Source organism: Eleutherodactylus coqui, chromosome 3 (genome assembly GCF_035609145.1).
Source record: "Eleutherodactylus coqui strain aEleCoq1 chromosome 3, aEleCoq1.hap1, whole genome shotgun sequence".
Lineage (NCBI taxonomy): Eukaryota > Metazoa > Chordata > Amphibia > Anura > Eleutherodactylidae > Eleutherodactylus > Eleutherodactylus coqui.
Window position 1 is genome coordinate 232,993,939 of NC_089839.1, and position 19,132 is coordinate 233,013,070.

At 44.9% G+C, this 19,132-nt stretch overlaps 1 protein-coding gene across 1 annotated transcript in view; it reads left to right on the forward strand.

The window, feature by feature from the left end:
- The window catches only part of C3H1orf21 (chromosome 3 C1orf21 homolog), a 128,931-nt gene that overhangs the window by 71,197 nt on the left and 38,602 nt on the right, over positions 1-19,132 (forward strand). The window contains exon 2 of the mRNA XM_066597090.1: positions 17,635-17,831. Coding sequence (XP_066453187.1) covers positions 17,738-17,831 — 94 coding nt within the window. The 5' untranslated portion in view covers positions 17,635-17,737. The remainder of the gene's footprint in view (positions 1-17,634; positions 17,832-19,132) is intronic.

Sequence of the window (19,132 nt, forward strand, 5' to 3'; positions counted from 1 at the left end):
CCTGGCAGCATTTAATACAGCAAAAAGAGAAAGGAGTGAAGATCCAGAAAAATGTAACATCCTGGAGCCACATGTGTAGCAAGTCTCCATAGGCTCCCCACCACCAAGAAAGAATAGCCTTGATGGGTGATATTATTACTAAGGTTGTAACTCCGGGAACTAGAGAGTCGCCATAACATACAGTAGGTATAATTCAATCTCTGCAAGACTGCTATAGGTCAGTCTTGTAGAGGATAAATCAGTAGTCATTAAACTCTCTGATAAAGGTGGAACTATTGTAATAAATAATGGATAATGTTGAGTACAAAATCATGTTAGACTGATTGTCCTTGTAGATCCCTGAATACACAATCAGTTCTTAGATCAACAACTAACTGGAGAGAACTGCTTGGACACCCACATATTTTAGTACTTGGCCGGAAGTCCCCAGCCTCATCACCCGTCCCCGGGAACTTTCCAAAGGTTGGGCATCGGTCACAACAAACTTCTCAGGTGAGGGAGGAACCATTTTTCCCAATCAAGGCAGGGGCCCGAGAACAGTTCCTGGGAGTCTGTCTGCTCATCAGAATGTGTCATTTTCATGGAGTGAGGAGGCTGGGAGGAAGGAGGAGCAGCAGCGAGAGGATTCAGAGTTGCAGCAGTGGACGGCGTAGAAGACTGGGTGGTCGATACATTGCTGGATGAATTTTCTGCCATCCATGACAGGACCTGCTCACACTGCTTATTTTGTAATAAAGGTCTACCACGTGGACCCATAAATTGTGATATGATGCAGGGGACCCCAGAAACTTGCCTCTCTCCTAATCCCGCATCAGCCCGCTGCGATTCACCTGGACCAGGAACTCGGCCTGTGCCCACACCCTCACTTGGACCTCCGCGTCCTCGCCCCCGTCCACGGCAACGTCCTCAAGGCCTACCCCTACCCCTCAGCATGGTGTATTACCAATAGTGCAGACACAGAGCGGTCTGAATAATTATGCAATTATTCGCGTGCAGTTGGAGGCTGACATCGGTTATGTTACACACACTGCAGTCTGCAAAAAATTATACGCTAGGCTGCAAAAAGGCCTAGCTGGCTAATAGTGAGCCACTACAACAGTAATGCACACGCTCACAGGTAGCCCTAAGGAGGAGTGTTTTGTTCATTTTTTTTTTTTTTTAAACCAGCCGCCTAGATAGCGTGTATATGTCTTTCCCTCTATCAGCGGCTGTGGGCGCACGCTGTGCGTGAAGTTGACGGGACGCACAGAGTGGTGTAAAAAATTAGTCAATTATTGGCCTGCACTTGGAGGGTCACAGCGGTTATGTAACGCACACTGCAGTCCGCAAAAAATTATACGCTGGGCTGCAGAAAGGCCTAGCTGGCTAATAGTGAGCCACTACAACAGTAATGCACACGGTCAGAGGTAGCCCTAAGGAGGAGCTTTTTTGGGGTACTTGTTGACAGGATTCTACACTACCACTGTTCCTGCCTGAGCAGTACTGCCCCTTTACTCTGTATAATTGGCTTTAGACTGAGAACGTAATAGTCTGCAGAGCCCAAGATGAAAACAAAAAAATTGGGCAAAACTGCTCCCAGCAACCACAACAGTAATGCACACGTTCAGATGTGGCCCTAAGAAGGACCATTGGGGTTCTTGAAGACACTAACACTATGCCTGAATGAGCAACAGCACCTTCCCTAATCTCTGCCAGCATGTGTCTGAGGCGAGCCGCGGGCGGGACCGCTTTAAGTACTCAGTGGTCACTTGATCTCACCAGCCACTCACTGCAGGGGGGTGGGATAGGGCTGGCACGTTACAGGAGGAAGTTGTAATGCTTTCCCTGCATGTCTATTGGCCAGAAAATGGCGCAAAACATGCAGGGAAGGAAATGGAATTGACTCGAGTACCGCGTGGTGCTCGTCTTGAGTAACGAGCCTCTCGAGTACCCTAATACTCGAGCGCGCATCAAGCTCGGACGAGTACGTTCGCTCATCTCTCGTCTTAAACTTTTCCAAACAATTCCTTTTTTGAATTTGATTTGCCATTACTACATATACCATGACCTTTTAGATGTATGGAATCAAGCTATGCCCTCTCCTTTTTTTTTTTTTTTCTTTCTACCTAACCCCTTCCTGGCCACCGCCACACAAATATACCTCAGGCAGGACTGAAGGGTATGCGGAGAGGGCTCGGTAGCAGAGTCTGCTCCATACCCAGTGGCAATCATATTTAGCTTCATTTGTGGAAATTTAGATACTACAATGAAATCTGACCATGCATCTAAGCCACCAGCAGAAACACAATTGTGGAGTGCTAATAGGTTAGCATGGCATCCCGGAGGCAACTGAAGACTCCCAGGGCTGCCATGCATAGATGCTAATTAAGCTCTAATTATCAAAATTACTACCTATTGCAAAACTCAAGAACTGCACTGTATAGTACAAGTGACAAAGTAATCGCAAGCCCAAGGGGAATTAAAATTTAGAAAAAAGTTTAATATCTCTAAAACTGTAAATACATAAGCATTGGCAGTAAAAACCCTTTTCCCATAAAAAAATTACTCAATGAAAAAAGCCACATACTTAGTATGGCCGTAATCACAAAAAATCTGAACCTTTAAAATATTACACCGCTTATTAAAAAAAAAAAAAAAGACGGAATGCCAGAATATTATATAATACATACATACATACATACATACTATAGCATTGCCATAAATCCTACTGACTCATAAAATTCACATGTCATTTTTTACTGCACCATGAATGCTATGAAAACTAAACCCATGACAAAATGGTGCAATTGTATTTTTTTTCCATTTCACCCCACTTAGAAATCTTTCAAAGTTTGTCAGTACTTTATATGGTAAGCTTGTAGGGATTTTACAGGCAGCATCAGCTGTCAGTGCTGGGCTACACCAGGGTCAGTGTGGAACCTGCTGCTCTGACCCCTGTTTAGAGGCCGGAGCTTGTAATTGCAGATATGGCTCTCATAGAAATCAATGGGACACGTTTTCACCTTGCACCACGGCCAGCTACATTGTTTTTGCAGCTGCTTTTAGTGTCCTTCCAGGACTTACTTTTCAAGCCTGCTGTGCAGCCAAACAGTTCCTGGTGGCATCAAGATACACTAATACCTAGCCCAGCACTGACAGCTGATGCTGCCTGTAAAACCCCTTTAAGGGTACCACTAAAAAAAATACAACTTAGCTGGCAAAAAACAAGCCCTCAAACAGCTACATTGATGGGAAAAATAAAGTTATGGCTCTTGGAAGATGGGCACGTAATAAAATAAAATGAAAACTCTTTGGTCTTGAAGGGGTTAAGACACTTATTTTTACTAGGGAAGTAGACAAATGTCTATCTTGGGTTAGCCATTTGGATGAGTAGTAAAGTGTCTTCAAGATTGCATTTGATTTTTAACTTGCTACTACTAGATATACCCCTGTCTTGTATATGCACTGCTCAAAAAAATTAAGGGAATACTTATGGCATACATCACATCTTGATGATCATCTTCAGACTTTCACGTCCATCACATGTGCTCAATAGGAATCTGCTCTCATCTGTGAAGATAACGTGGCACCAAGGAGCTGCATGGTACTCAGCTGTGAGCACAGGTCCCACTACAAGATGCCCTCGTGCCACTCTCATGGAATCTGTATCTCATAGCTTGGCCAGGAACATGCAGACCAGTAATAGCATGAAACGCTTTAATAAAAAGTCTGTTTCAAGCCTTGACTCAGCCTGGTTTGTTCTGCCATGCAGCTTGTGCGCCAAAGCCTTGTTTTTAGTATGTTCCACTTCTAGTATTATCATGCTTACTAGCCATGGAGTTGGAGGATCCCCCAAGGTCAGCAGCTTGTTTCAACGTTGCCACTGGTCCAGCATTGCTCCCCACAGTGACATTCCCCTTGCACTCATTGCAATGGTTTCTTTTTTGGGGTGCCCCGCCATCTCCTATTTTCTTCAACAATATGCCATGGCAAGGATGGCTGAAATTAATGGAACATTGTTGGAGATACTGACCAATGTAAACCAAATCTTGAATTTAAGTGTGTGGCATGCTATGATGTGGTTATTACACAGACATGTACTACTTGTAAACGCTGTATAAGAATGTTTTTATTCTACTTCTTGGTAGCTGCTATATGCTTTGGAGTGTTGATGATAACTAGTCATGAATTAGATGTTACCATAACAACGTTTGTTGGCACAGACTTTAAGACAGAATGTAAACTGATTTTAGCTACCATAGGCTGCGTCACTGTGTGGGCTCATCAGGAGGAGTATGTCGAACACGGTTTTTAAATTGCAAAGACAGCTGGGAGTTTTTATGAGAATACATTTGCATTTTGTTGCTAAAAATAATTGTCGCTGGTCATGTGAAACGATACAAATGTCAGCGTTTTGGTAGTACTTCAAATATTAAAAAGCAGAACACATGTGGAATTTGTATATTAAAAGTAACACATCCCCCGGCACTTACGGAAATGTCCTTTGCTAAGCATAATATACATAGTTAATAACTAGGAAATATCTGGAAAACTATGGCTCTTCACACTGTTGGGGGCTTCAAACAGACGTCTTGGTAGGTTTGTTGGAATAGATAGGTTGTGTGAACTTTCACCAGTCAAAGTGATGGAAATCATGGCTGAACCTGATGGACCCTAGTATACGTCGAAGCGGTCCATTAGGTATCGATTAGTATCCGTCATAAGTCTGATCTGGCAGAACACTGTGGCTTCCGTTTATAATGGAATAGACCTTAGGGAAAGAAGCAAAAAGAGGGAGGGAAAGACAGGGCGATATGTTGATGTAGTAATGTTGGAACAGATGAGAACAAAGATATGTGGTTTATCTCCTCACCTGGAGGCAGGGGCGTAACTATAGGGGATGCTGGGGATGCGGTTGCATCCGGACCCAGGAGCTTTAGGGGGCCCATAAGGCCTCTCCTCCATATAGGGAACCCAGTACTATGAGTAAAGCATTATAGTTGGAGGTCCTGTTACAAGTTTTGCATCAGGGCCCAGGAGCTTCAATTACGCCTCTGCCTGAAGGGGTTGTGTTAATTATGAGCACAACCACATAGAAGTGCTTTAAGGAAATACACCTGAACAATGATCCAGGTTTCCCACTGTGGGAGCTGCAAGGAGCCCTAGTAGCCTTTCCCAGGGCTCCAAACTGGTCTACAATGAACTCCGAAATCAACAACAGAAAACTGGACGCTGCTGCCAAAAGACCCCTTTATGAGCTATACAGTGGAACGTATTTGATACAATCAACAAAACCGAATGGAACATGCTACGCATTTCAATCCTGGATCGGGGTCTTCCTCAGGCATGGTTGGTTTTGGTGTTTGTTTATAATAAAGTGTGAACAGAGCCTAGTGCTTTCACACTCCAGGTCCTTCTTCTAAAAGCCTGTCATGGCACTTAATTTTTTATTAATCTAGGAGTATCTATCTCCTTGTTTACTTAGTTACTTAAAGAGACTTTGTCACCATATTTTTGCGCACCTCGCTGAAGGCGGTATAAGTTAGTGACAGGCACGCGGATTAGTGATATGCCTGCTCTGTGGGTCTGTACAGTCGTTTTGGAGAAAATTCATTTCATCAGTAGCAGCAAATGCATAGAGGTCTACTTGAAGTACCATATTTTCCGGCGTATAAGATGACCCCCAACTTTTCCAATGGGGAAACTAACTACCTGTCATCTTATATGCCGGGAATATGCTGTAGAAAAAAATCAATACTACCCTCCCGCGGCGCTGCTGAGGGCTGTCGCTCCCTCCTCCACGCCGACCGAGCATTGCTTTCTGGATGCGGGGCTTGAATGCTCTGATTGGCCAACTCAGCGTGGCGTCAGCCAATGAAAGGCAGCGCTGCATTAACCAATCACAACTATTCAATGATTGGTTGGCTTTCATTGGCTGATGCTGCGCTGTTAGCCAATCAGAGCATTAGCTTTCTGGAGGCGGGGCATTCAAGCCCCGCATCCAGAAAGCAATGCTCTGTCGGTGTGGAGGAAGAAGCGCCAGCCTGCAGCAGCGCCACAAGAGCTAAGTATTGATTTTTTTTTTCTACAGCATATAAGATGACCCTGACTTTGGAGAAGATTTTCCTGGGTTAAAAAGTCATCTTATATGCCAGATAATATGGTAGTCCTGGATATTCATTAGCTGCAGGATAGCTACACCCAACCCAGCTCTCCAGACACTGACTGTTGTCTCCCTCTTACTGTGCATAGTGAGAGCTGACATTCATTGTAGGGTAGAGTATATATTATACTGCTGAGGTAAAATGAATGCTGCGCTGTGATTGGTTGCTATTTTTTATATTGCTGAGGCAGAATAAAAGTTGCGCTGTGATTGGTTGTTATTTCTCTTACTGCTGAGGTAACAAGAAAGCTACGCTGTGATTTGTTGTTATATATTATACTGCTGAGGTAACATGAATGCTGCGCTGTAATTGGGTGTTATCTATAAATATAAAGACGAAAGCCCTCACTGACTCACTCACTGATTCACTGACTGACTGACTCGCCACTAACTCTCCAACTTCCCGATGTCGTAGAACCATGAAATTTGGTAAGAGCATAGATTATGTCCAAAATAGGAAAAATAAAAAGGTCCCAACTCAATTATTTAATTCTAGCGCAAAAGAGTTAGCGTCAAAATTTTACGTATGTAATCTAATTCTCTCACTTCCCGATGTCATAGAAACTTGAAATTTGACACGGGCAATGATTATGTCATAAATAGGAAAAGCTAATGAGTCCCAACTTGATTATTCAATTCTAGCGCAAAAGAACTAGTGTCCAAATTTTACGTACGGAATCTAATTCTCTCACTTCCCAATGTAATAGAAAGTTGAAATTTGGCACGAGCATTGATTATGTCATAAATAGGAAAAGCTAATGGGTCCCAACTCAATTATTCAATTCTAGCGCAAAAGAATTAGCGTCCAAATTTATCGTACAGAATCTAATTCTCTTACTTGAAATTTGGCACGAGCATTGATTATGTCATAAATAGGAAAAGCTAATGGGTCCAAACTCGATAATTCAATTCTAAGCGCAAAAGAATTAGCGTCTAAATTTTATGTACGGAATCTAATTCTCTAACTTTCTGGTGTCATAGAAACTTGAAATTTGGCACTGGCATTGATTATGTCATAAATAGGAAAAGCTAATGGGTCTCTCACTTCCCGATGTCATTTTATATAAAGGAAATGTCGCATGGTTACCTCCCCGTGTTTCCTGGGTAATGCAAAGAACCATGCAAAATGGTGAACATATTTTTTTCCCGGTATCTCTAAAGTAACCACGACTTCATAAGATTTTCCATGTGAACACCAGATAAACACCAGTACCAAATTAACTCGGGCGAAGCCGGGTATATCAGCTAGTGAATTATAAAGATAAGTGATCCACAACTATAGGTCAAAATACTGATACAAACGAATTGCCAGCATTTAAGCCAGTGGTCCCCAAGCAGTCGCTCACAAGTCCCCTGCTGTGTTGGTTCGCCATAGGAATTCTGAGTTATAATTACAGAGCTGAAAATGCTGAAAAATTATGCAGGTCCATCAAGTTCAACCTATAATTCTGTCATGTTGTTCCAGAGAAAGACAAAAACCTCTGAGATGGATTCCAATTGCTCCATTTTGGGGGAAACTTTCTTCATGACTCCAAATGGAAATCTGAACAAATCCCTGGATCAACATCTGATCACCAGAAATCTGGTTCACATAACTAATAACATATCTTTCAAGAAAGGCATCCAGGCCCTACTTGAACTTGTTTAGTAAATTTACATCTTGTGTCAGAGAGTTGATAGTCTCACTGCTCTTACAGTAAAGAATCCCTGTCTGATGGTGAAACCTGCTTTCATCTGGACCAGGTGTGTCAAACTCATTGTTGCTGAAAGCCACATTAGCTTGATGGTGCCTTCAAAGGGCTATTGACAATATTTCCTCAGCAGCATTTAATTACAATTTAGTGGTGGGATGTGGGATGTATTCACAGATGTATTGAAGGAAGTTAGGGAGCTTTAACCTGCAAGCACTATGTTAGTATTTTTCTGGATTGCATACAAAAAACTAAGGGCACAGGGTGTAAATGGACAGGAGTTACACAAGATGTATTATGCACCAAATGGAAATGTCCCAGCATGCTTTCTATGGTGTATGTATCTTTTTTTCTATGTTACTGATAAAGTAGTTCAAATTGTTCCATCAGAGATGTTATGGTGCACCACTTGGTCAGTAAAAGGCCAAGATGTCCCTTAAGACCATGCTTGATAATCGCCAACCCCTTTACCTCTTTACAACTTGAAAGGTGGCTAGAGTGCCCGGGTAGGGCTGTCAGAAGGGTGGCTAGAGTGCCCGGGTAGGGCTGTCAGAACTGTGCTATGATCTGTAAGTTGCAGAACAAGCCAGTGTGGAGATGCACGATGGAACTCAGAATCCAGGATGGCACCCACTTCCTGTACTACCACCACCACCCTCTGCTGAGTGCTAGCTACATCCTTTGGGGAAAGTGGAGAGCAGGTCATTCTACGTCTGGACATTGTGGGTCACATAAAATGACATGGTGGGCCACATTTGGTCTGTGAGACTAGAGTTTCACATGTGCTGTAGACCACCAAAACTTACTCATTATACGTCACTCCATTGCTCTTAGAGGTTGTCCGATTGTAAACTATTGATGGCCCATTCTGACATAAATCTCCACTTTAACCCCTTAAGGACCTCCCTTTTTTTCATTTTTATTATTGACTTTTCCTCCCCACTTTCAAAAAAAATCATAACTAGAGATGAGCGAACGTACTCGTCCGAGCTTGATACTCGTTCGAGTATTAGCGTGTTCGAGATGCTCGTTACTCGTAACTAGTACCACGCGATGTTCGGGTTACTTTCACTTTCATCTCTGAGACGTTAGCGCGCTTTTGTGGCCAATTGAAAGACAGGGAAGGCATTACAACTTCCCCCTGCGACGTTCAAGCCCTATACCACCCCCCTGCAGTGAGTGGCTGGCGAGATCAGGTGTCACCCGAGTATAAAAATCGGCCCCTCCCGCGGCTCGCCACAGATGCGTTCTGACATAGAGGAGGGAAAGTGCTATCTTGTTGGAGCTGCTATAGGGAGAGTGTTAGGAGTATTTTAGGCTTCAAGAACCCCAACGGTCCTTCTTAGGGCCACATCTAACCGTGTGCAGTACTGTGGAGGCTGCTTTTTGCAGTGTTGCACATTTTTTTTTTTTGGTATATCGGCCGTGCAGAGCATTGCGCCCTGCAGTAATACTCCAGGGCCAGAAGCGCTTAGGCAGGGACAGAAGACATATTGATGGAATATAGGCAGTGGGCCTTTGCAAAAAAATTTGTGGAAAAAAATCTATTTGGGCTGCCTGTGAGTGTCCTCAGTGTTCTGGGTCTGTGCTGGGTGTAGTAGTTCTCCAAATTCATACGCAGCCAGCTAAGTGTTACAGCAGGCTTGCGCAAAATTATTTCCTGGCGTTCCGTAAGCGAAGTCAGCCTCCAACCACAGGCCAATAAGCGGCACATTTAATTACAGCGTTCTGTTTCTGCACTACTGGTAATACAGCATGCTGAGGGGTAGGGGTAGGCCTAGAGGACGTTGAAGGGGGGCGAGGACGCGGAGGCCCAAGTCAGGGTGTGGGCACAGGCCGAGCCAGTGCGGTGGTCCGGGGTAGAGGCAGGGCCAGACCGAATAATCCACCAACTATTTCCCAAAGCGCCCCCTCGCGCCATGCCACCCTGCAGAGGTCAAGGTGCTCTACCGTGTGGCAGTTTTTCACAGAGACGCCTGACGACCGACGAACAGTGGTGTGCAACCTTTGTCGCGCCAAGATCAGCTGGGGAGGCACCACCACCAGCATGCGCAAGCATATGATGGCCAAGCACCCCACAAGGTGGGACGAAGGCCGTTCACCGCCTCCGGTTTGCACCACTGCCTCTCCCCCTGTGCCCCAACCTGCCACTGAGATCCAACCCCCCTCTGAGGACACAGGCACTACCGTCTCCTGGCCTGCACCCACACCCTCACCTCCGCTGTCCTCGACCCCATCCAGCAATGTCTCTCAGCGCAGCGTCCAGACGTTGCTAGCGCCACTGTTTGAGCGCGAGCGCAAGTACGCCGCCACGCACCCGCACGCTCAAGCGTTAAACGTTCACATTGCCAAATTGATCAGCCTGGAGATGCTGCCGTATAGGCTTGTGGAAACGGAGGCTTTCAAAAGCATGATGGTGGCGGCGGCCCTGCGCTACTCGGTTCCCAGTCACCACTACTTTTCCCGATGTGCCGTCCCAGGTCTGCACGACCACGTCTCCCGCAACATTGTACACGCCCTCAGCAACGCGATTACTGGTTACTTAACAACAGACACGTGGACAAGCACAGGCGGGCAGGGCCACTATATCTCCCTGACGGCACATTGGGTGAATTTAGTGGAGGCTGGGACAGAGTCAAAACCTGGGACCGCTCACGTCCTACCCACTCCCTGAATTGCGTGCCCCAGCTCGGTGGTGGTATCTGCGGCGGTGTATTCTTCCTCCACTAAACCACCCTCCTCCTCCTCCTATGCAACCTCTGTCTCGCAATCAAGATGTGTCAGCAGCAGCACGTCGCCAACAGTCGGTGTCGCGCGGCGTGGCAGCACAGCGGTGGGCAAGCGTCAGCAGGCCGTGCTGAAACTACTCAGCTTAGGAGAGAAGAGGCACACGGCCCACGAACTGCTGCAGGGTCTGACAGAGCAGAACGACCGCTGGCTTGCGCCGCTGAGCCTCCAACCGGGCATGGTCGTGTGTGACAATGGCCGTAACCTGGTGGCAGCTCTGCAGCTCAGCAGGCTCACGCACGTGCCATGCCTGGCCCATGTCTTTAATTTGGTGGTTCAGCGCTTTCTGAAAAGCTACCCACACTTGTCATACCTGCTCGGAAAGGAGCGCCGGGTCAGCGCACATTTCCGCAACTCCAAGACGGACGCTGCCACCCTGCAGACCCTGCAACATCGGTTTCATCTGCCAGTGCACCAATTGCTGTGCGACGTGCCCACACAGTGGAACTCTGCGCTCCACATGTTGGCCAGGCTCTATGAGCAGCGTAGAACTATTGCGGAATACCAACTCCAACATGGGCGGCGTAGTGGGAGTCAGCCTCCTCAATTATTTACAGAAGAGTGGGCCTGGTTGGCAGCCATCTGCCAGGTCCTTGGAAACTTTGAGGAGTCTACCCAGATGCTGAGCGGGGATGCTGCAATCATTAGCGTCACCATTCCTCTGCCATGCCTCTTGAGAAGTTCGCTGCAAAGCATAAAGGCAGACACTTTGCACTCGGAAATGGAGGCGGGGGAAGACAGTATGTCGCTGGATAGTCAGAGCACCCTCATGTCTATATCTCAGCGCGTTGAGGAGGAGGAGGAGGGGGAGGAGCATGAGGAGGAGGGGGAAGAGACAGCTTGGCCCACTGCTGAGGGTACACATGCTGCTTGCCTGTCATCCTTTCAGCGTGTATGGCCGGAGGAGGAGGAGGGGGAGGAGCAGGAGCATGAGGAGGAGGGGGAAGAGACAGCTTGGCCCACTGCTGAGGGTACACATGCTGCTTGCCTGTCATCCTTTCAGCGTGTATGGCCAGAGGAGGAGGAGGATCCTGAAAGTGATCTTCCGAGTGAGGACAGCCATGTGTTGCGTACAGGTACCCTGGCACACATGGCTGACTTCATGTTAGGATGCCTTTCTCGTGACCCTCGCGTTACACGCATTCTGGCCACTACAGATTACTGGGTGTACACACTGCTCGACCCACGGTATAAGGAGAGCCTTTCCACTCTCATTCCCGAAGAGGAAAGGGGTTCGAGAATGATGCTATACCACAGGGCGCTGGTGGACAAACTGATGGTAAACTTCCCATCCGACAGCGCTAGTGGCCGAAGGCGCATTTCCGCGGCCCTGGTAGCAGGGGAGGCGCAGAGATCAGGCAGCATGTACAGCGCAGGCAGGGGACCATTATCCAAGGCCTTTGCCAGCTTTATGGCTCACCGGTCCCCAGTCAAGGCTGAGTTGGCGGGAGCACTGTAAAAGGATGGTGAGGGAGTACGTAGCCGATCGCACGACCGTCCTCTGTGACGCCTCTGCCCCCTACAACTACTGGGTGTCGAAGCTGGACATGTGGCCTGAACTCGCGCTGTATGCCCTGGAGGTGCTTGCTTGTGCTGCGGCTAGCGTCTTGTTAGAGAGTGTGTTTAGTGTGGCTGGGGGAATCATCACGGATAAGCGTACCCACCTGTCAACCGACAGTGCCGACAGGCTTGCACTCATCAAGATGAACAAAGCCTGGATTTCCCCAGACTTCTCTTCTCCACCAGCGGACAACAGCGATACCTAAACAATACGTAGGCTGCACCCGCGGATGGAAGCATCGTTCTCTATCACCATCCAAAACTGGGACCTTTTTGCTTCATCAATCTGTGTATAATATTCCTCCTCCTCCTCCTGCTCCTCCTCCTGAAACCTCACATAATCACGCTGAACGGGCAATTTTTCTTAGGCCCACAAGGCTCAGTCATATAATTTTTCTAAACAATTTTTATACGTTTCAATGCTCATTAAAGAGTTGAAACTTTCACCTCAACCAATTTTTATTTTTACTGGGCTGCCTCCAGGCCTAGTTACCAATTAAGCCACATTAACCAAAGCGATTAATGGGTTTCACCTGCCCTCTTGGTTGGGCATGGTCAATTTTTCTCTGGTACATTAGTACTGTTGGTACACCAATTTTTGGGGGCCCTCGCCTACAGTGTAATCCAATTAATTTTTAGCCCACCTGCATTACAGCTGACGTTACATCAGCTGTGTTGGGCACTGCAATGGGATATATTTATGTACCGCCGGTGGGTTCCAGGGAGCCACCCATGCTGTGGGTCCACAGGGAGTTGTAACTGCATGTGTCTACTTCTAAAGAACCCCAGTCTGACTGGTGCATGCAGTGTGGGCCGAAGCCCACCTGCATTAAACATGACATTACCTCAGCTGTGATGGGCAATGCAATGGGATATATTTATGTACCGCCGGTGGCTTCCTGGCACCCACCCATGCTGTGGGTCCACAGGGAGTTGTAACTGCATGTGTCCACTTCTAAAGAACCCCAGTCTGACTGGGGCATGCAGTGTGGGCCGAAGCCCACCTGCATTAAACATGACATTACCTCAGCTGTGATGGGCAATGCAATGGGATATATTTATGTACCGCCGGTGGCTTCCTTGCACCCACACATGCTGTCGGTCCACAGGGACTTCACAATAGGGAGTTGTACCTGACTGTGTCTATGAATTAAAAACCCCGGTCAGGTTGGGGCATGCAGTGTGGGCCGAAGCCCACCTGCATTTAATCTGACGTTAGCTCTGCTGTCCAGGGCACTGCAATGGGATACATTTATGTACAGCTGGTGGGTTCCAGGGAGCCACCCATGCTGTGGGTGCACACGGAATTCCCATTGCGGAGTTGTACCTGCCTGTGACTATTTATAAAAAACCGCGGTCTGACTGGGGCATGCAGACACCTTGACAGAATGAATAGTGTGTGGCACATAGGTTCCCCATTGCTATGCCCACGTGTGCAGCTCCAGATGGAGGTGGCACAGGATTGGATTTCTCATTGCTTCTGTACAGCATTGTGGACTATCGCCCCGCCCCTTTTAAAGAGGGTCGCTGCCTAGCCGTGCCAACCCTCTGCAGTGTGTGCCTGCGGTTCCTCCTAATGGCAGACGCACTTATAAATAGACATGAGGGTGGCGTGGCATGAGGGCAGCTGAAGGCTGGGCAGGGACAGTTTGGTGTGCGCTGTGGACACTGGGTCGTGGGGGGGGGGGGGGTTGGGCAGCATGTTACCCAGGAGAAGTGGCAGCGGAGTGTCATGCAGGCAGTGATTGTGCTTTGTTGGAGGTAGTGTGGTGCTTAGCTAAGGTATGCATTGCTAATGAGGGCATTTCAGAAGTAAAAGTTGTTGGGAGGGGGGGGGGCTCACTCTTGCCGCTATTGTGGCTTAATAGTGAGACCTGGGAACTTGAGATGCAGCCCAACATGTAGCCCCTCACCTGCCCTATCCGTTTCTGTGTCGTTCCCATCACTTTCTTGAATTGCCCAGATTTTCACAAACGAAAACCTTAGCGAGCATCAGCGATATACAAAAATGCTCGGGTCGCCCATTGACTTCAATGGGGTTCGTTATTCGAAACGAACCCTCGAGCATCGCGAAAAGTTCGTCTCGAGTAACGAGCACCCGAGCATTTTGGTGCTCGCTCATCTCTAATCATAACTCTTATTTGTAAAAAAAAAAAACAGTGCCTCCACTCACTACCTCAGTCTCTGAACTCAGTGGTTCAGTAGAAATTCCTTTTTATAGTGCTGACATCTCAATAGAAAGTTCCTAAGAATCATGCTCAGTTCTGGTTGGAAACCCATCTTGGTGCTTCATTGTGAAGCCTTGTACACCCCTTTTTGGGAGCCCCTTACATGTACACATTGCCACCTGATTTTTTTTTTCTTTAACCCCTTCCCGCTTCAGGGCATAAGTTTACATCCTGGCAGCGGAGTCCTTCCCGTAACAGGGTGTAAATGTACGTCCTGGGAATAGCACGAGATCATAAGCGATCTCGCGCTATCCGGCAGCGGAAGCCGGCTGTCAGTGATAGTCGGCCTCCCGCTGCAATAGTTGGGGTACATCGGAGATGCGCCACTCGTTGCCGGGCTCTCGCGATATAATCGCAGAGAGTCCAGCTGGTTGCCATGGCAACAGGATGCCAGATACCGATGTCCTGTATTGCCAGTGCCTGTGATCGCTGTAATAAGCAATAAGGCATGGCAAGAGAGAAGTCCTGCAATGCCTTATCATAGCGATCATCAGTGCTGTGCTTTAAGTCCCCCAGAGGGACACAAATAGTGGTTTTGTGCTTTTTCTCATATTCGCATACAAAAATAAAAATCCCACATATTTGGTATTGTCGTGTCCGTAACAATGTGTACAATAAGTTGCACATGCTTTTTATTCTGCACGGAAAAAAACGTTAAAGGCTAGAAAAGCTAAAAAACTAAAACAGCAATAAAAGTGATCAAAAAAAGCTGTATGTATCACCCCAAAATGGGACCAATAAAAACTACAGCTAGTCTCGCAAACAATAAGCCCTCATAGAGCTCCGTACATACAAAAGAATAAGTTACAGGACTTTGAATGCAGCAATTTAGAAATTTTTTTTTCCAAAAATAGGGGTTTTATTGCAGAAAAGTGGAAAAACCTAAAAAAAATAAGAATTTTGGTATAGTTGTAATCGTACTGGCCCGCAGAAAAAAATGGATTGTGTCATTTATTCTGCATGATTAATACTGTAAAAAAAAAAGTCTATGGCAGAATTGATGCGTTTTCTCTCCCTGTTATCTTAAAAAAAAATAATAAGTTTTACAATATAGTCTATGTACCAAAAAATGGCACCATCAAATACTACAGTTCGCCACGCAAAAAACAAGCCCCTATACCTCCGTGTTGACAGAAAAGTAGAAAAGTTATGGCTTTTGAAAAATGGAGATGAAAATCCGCCAAAAATCTTTGCGTCCTTAAGCCCAAAATAGTACATGACCTTAAGGGGTTAAATCTGTTTTTCAGCTCCCTGTTCAAGTAGACGACCGCTCAACTTATTCCAAGACTGGAAGCTATGTTCTACAACTACTTCTAGATTCATATGTGAGAATTTGCCCTTCCAGGCCTTTATTTGAAGCCTAGTCTGTGACAAAAAGCTAGTTCTTCTAAAACTAGACTCCATGGATGGAGGATTTAGTGTCCTCATGGACAGATACAGACAGGAGGGCATTATTTGAAGCAGAATGGGCCATCAGACCTAATAGCTGGAATTAAATTACATGGCATGTGGTATAAGTCACACGTTTTTGCACAAAGTATATTAGGCTCCAAAGTACAGCCTAACAATATTGAGTCATTTGAATGCCAGTGAGCCTTAAAAATGCTTTTGTTTTCAATCACTTTATTTTTTTCTACATCATCAACAAAACCGTTTGCTGGCTCCGTTTCTGGATTGTGTGCGGGACACAGAACTGCCTCTCCTGTTTCTGCTCCGTCCCCCCAGACGCTGCCTACTATCCTCCCCCAAACTAATAAACAATCCAAATGAAGATGTATTAGCATTGACAACACTGATACAATTCCTTCTTTGCTTGTTAGAGGAGCAGAATGACATTGCACTTGCTCATCAGCTCCTCTGACAACCAGAGAAGACGCTATAGCATCTAGGGCAACTATCTCGCCAAATCGGGATCCCTCAGCCCGCTGAAAAGGACATACCTTATCTAGAGACCGCTTCACATATGCACTTGTGTGTCCACCTTGGCACTATTACGGAGGTCGACACTGTAAGGAGGGTAGTGAGGGGTATTATGCACAGGTTTGAATTAAGTTGTGAAATAGTCATTTTATAAAATGGGCTCAAATTTTGGTCTTGTATTGAAATATATTTATAGGACAACTTTTTTTTACAAACTTTTTAAAGTAGAAATCGTTCCAATTTTATTTAGCATCTGTATGTGAGAATTTGGCAGTAAGAAGGTATAATCTACTCTAATTGTAATTGTCATGAAAACTGTGGTTGGTCTCTTATTAAGGTTTAAAGGGTTTGTCCTACTTCTAGCTATTTTGTTGTAGGGAGCAAGCAGCTCTGTACATCTCGTAGTGGGCCAGGTTGGTGCTGTTCCTGCAGTACCGCTCTGGACCACTGCCTAGCGTACAGAGCTGTCTACTTCCTGCACAAAATAGCTGGAAGTGGCACAACTTCTTTAACTCTCCACTTATCTTAGGAGAACAATTGTCAATATTTGAGGACTGTTCTGAAATAATAAATCATAATTTTTAATATGTCTTCAGATATTTCAAACTTTATTGAAAGTGTCTTTGCTTTTCCTGCAGTGCTTTGTCTGTCTTGTCTCAAGATGCATAAATCATGCCTAATGTCATCACAACACTCTCAAGCAGAGGACAATTGCAAAGCAAATTGTCCTGGACATTGTTGATTTGCAAAGTTTTTCTATGCACATGGCCTTTAAGCCCTATAAACAGCCCAAATTAACAGTAGATAGAGCTCTTCTGATAATATAGGGAGGTTTTGATTGACATCTAGTACTTCCAAGTGTCCTATTTCTACGGCTTCCCTTCATGGTTAGCTAAGCATGTCATACCATATATTAATTAGATTGAGTAAACTGAGCCACAGGCATACAAGGCATAGCCATAGATGCTGTATTGAGTTATACGATGTCATTTGGAGTCTGATAGATTCCTGGTCACCTAATACAATGAGTATATTTGTACTTTATATTTGTAGCTTTGTAACATTACAAATATTTATTATCAATGTAATTTGTGAAAAATTCCAAAAATCTCTGCGGCTTTGGAGATTCAAACAAAAGTGCAGCTGATGATTGCTATGCAATTAATGTTAGTTTTTATACTGTGTTTTTCATTTAATATAAGGAAATATATTGCAATATTTCTCTTCAACACAAAGATGACAGAATGTTGTAGAATTTTATTTTCTGGGGTCAATCAACACAACTTTTTTTATCTTTTTCTCTCAGGTTCAGCAATGGTGGATACTACTTTGAGTACTTGGCCTGATTTGAAAAGTTTTCACTAGAAATGATTTTTCGAAGCAGTCAGTCTGGAGCTGACTGAATAAATATGGGATGTGCTTCAGCTAAGCATGTATCTACAGTGCAAAATGACGAAGATACCCAAAACGGCAAGAGCTACCAGAATGGAGATGCCTTCTGCGGTAAGAACACATAGGCTAATGTCACTTTTGCCTCTTTTAATATGAAATGTGTGTGTGTATGTATGTGGGTGTATATATATAATATATAAAATGTGTGTGTGTCACAGTGATCAGTGCCAAGAGGACTGTGGCAGAGGATTTCTTCATCTCCGCTGGGAGTAAAGAGTCCCCCACCACAGCTGTCACAGCTGTGACAGAGGATCGTGATGTTCTACCATTGCTTTCAATAGGACCGGCACTTCTGCAGTCCCATTGAAAGCAATGGGCTGCTGGCAAGGCCTGCGGGGATTTTAGGGGAAGGGCTTTAAACATAAGCCCATCCCTGAAAATCATCCCTAGAATGTGTTTTTAAAAAATAAATATATATATATATATATATATATATATATATATATATATATATATATATAAATACATACATACACACTCACCTGGCCAACTGAAAACAATAGTAAAATGATTCAATTTTCGAATGATTGAATCTTGCCCAATTAATGTTTTAAGAACTATGCTTAAATGAAGCACAATCATTAATCCTTAAAAGAAGGAAGAATGGAAAGCAATTAAAGAGACCAAGATGGATAAACACAGAACATTAAACACATGCTAAAAAGGAGGAAAAATATGTTTATCAAATTTAAAGAGGGGGTCATATGTAAGGAAGAATATAATGTGGTCTGCAGAAACTGTAGGGCGAATGTCAGAAAAGCTAAAGCTTAATAATGAATTTAAGCTTACAAGAGAGGCCAAAAGCAATAAAAAAGGATTTGGTGGGTATGTCAAAAGCAAAAGAAAAGTCAAAGATGTTTGCAGGATGAAAATGTGAATTGTTTAAAAATGATGTTGAAGGCCAAAATTTTAAATTTCCTATTTTGTATCTGTCTTCTCTCAAAGTAAATGCAACAGCAACTGATTTTCCCTGTGTTATTGGGGAAAATAAAAGAATGCAGGTTATCTAAAAGCAAAGAGATGGTGAGGGAACACTTAGCTAAGTTACATGAATTGAAGTCTCCAGGTCCAGATGAATTACATCCTAGGGTACTAAATTAAGCAATACTTCAAGAGGTAACTGCTAAGCCATTCGCCTTAATCTTTGAAAATTTCTGGAAAACAGGAGAAGTCCAAGAAGATTGGAAAATGATAAATGTTGTCCCCATCTTCAAAGAAAGGAAAGAAGGTGGATCCAGGAAACTACAGACCTGTGAGCCTGACTTCTATACCAGGAAAGATCTTTTGAACAAATTATTAAACATCATATATGCAAGTACTTGGATGAGAATAGAGTAATTAACCAGAGCCAG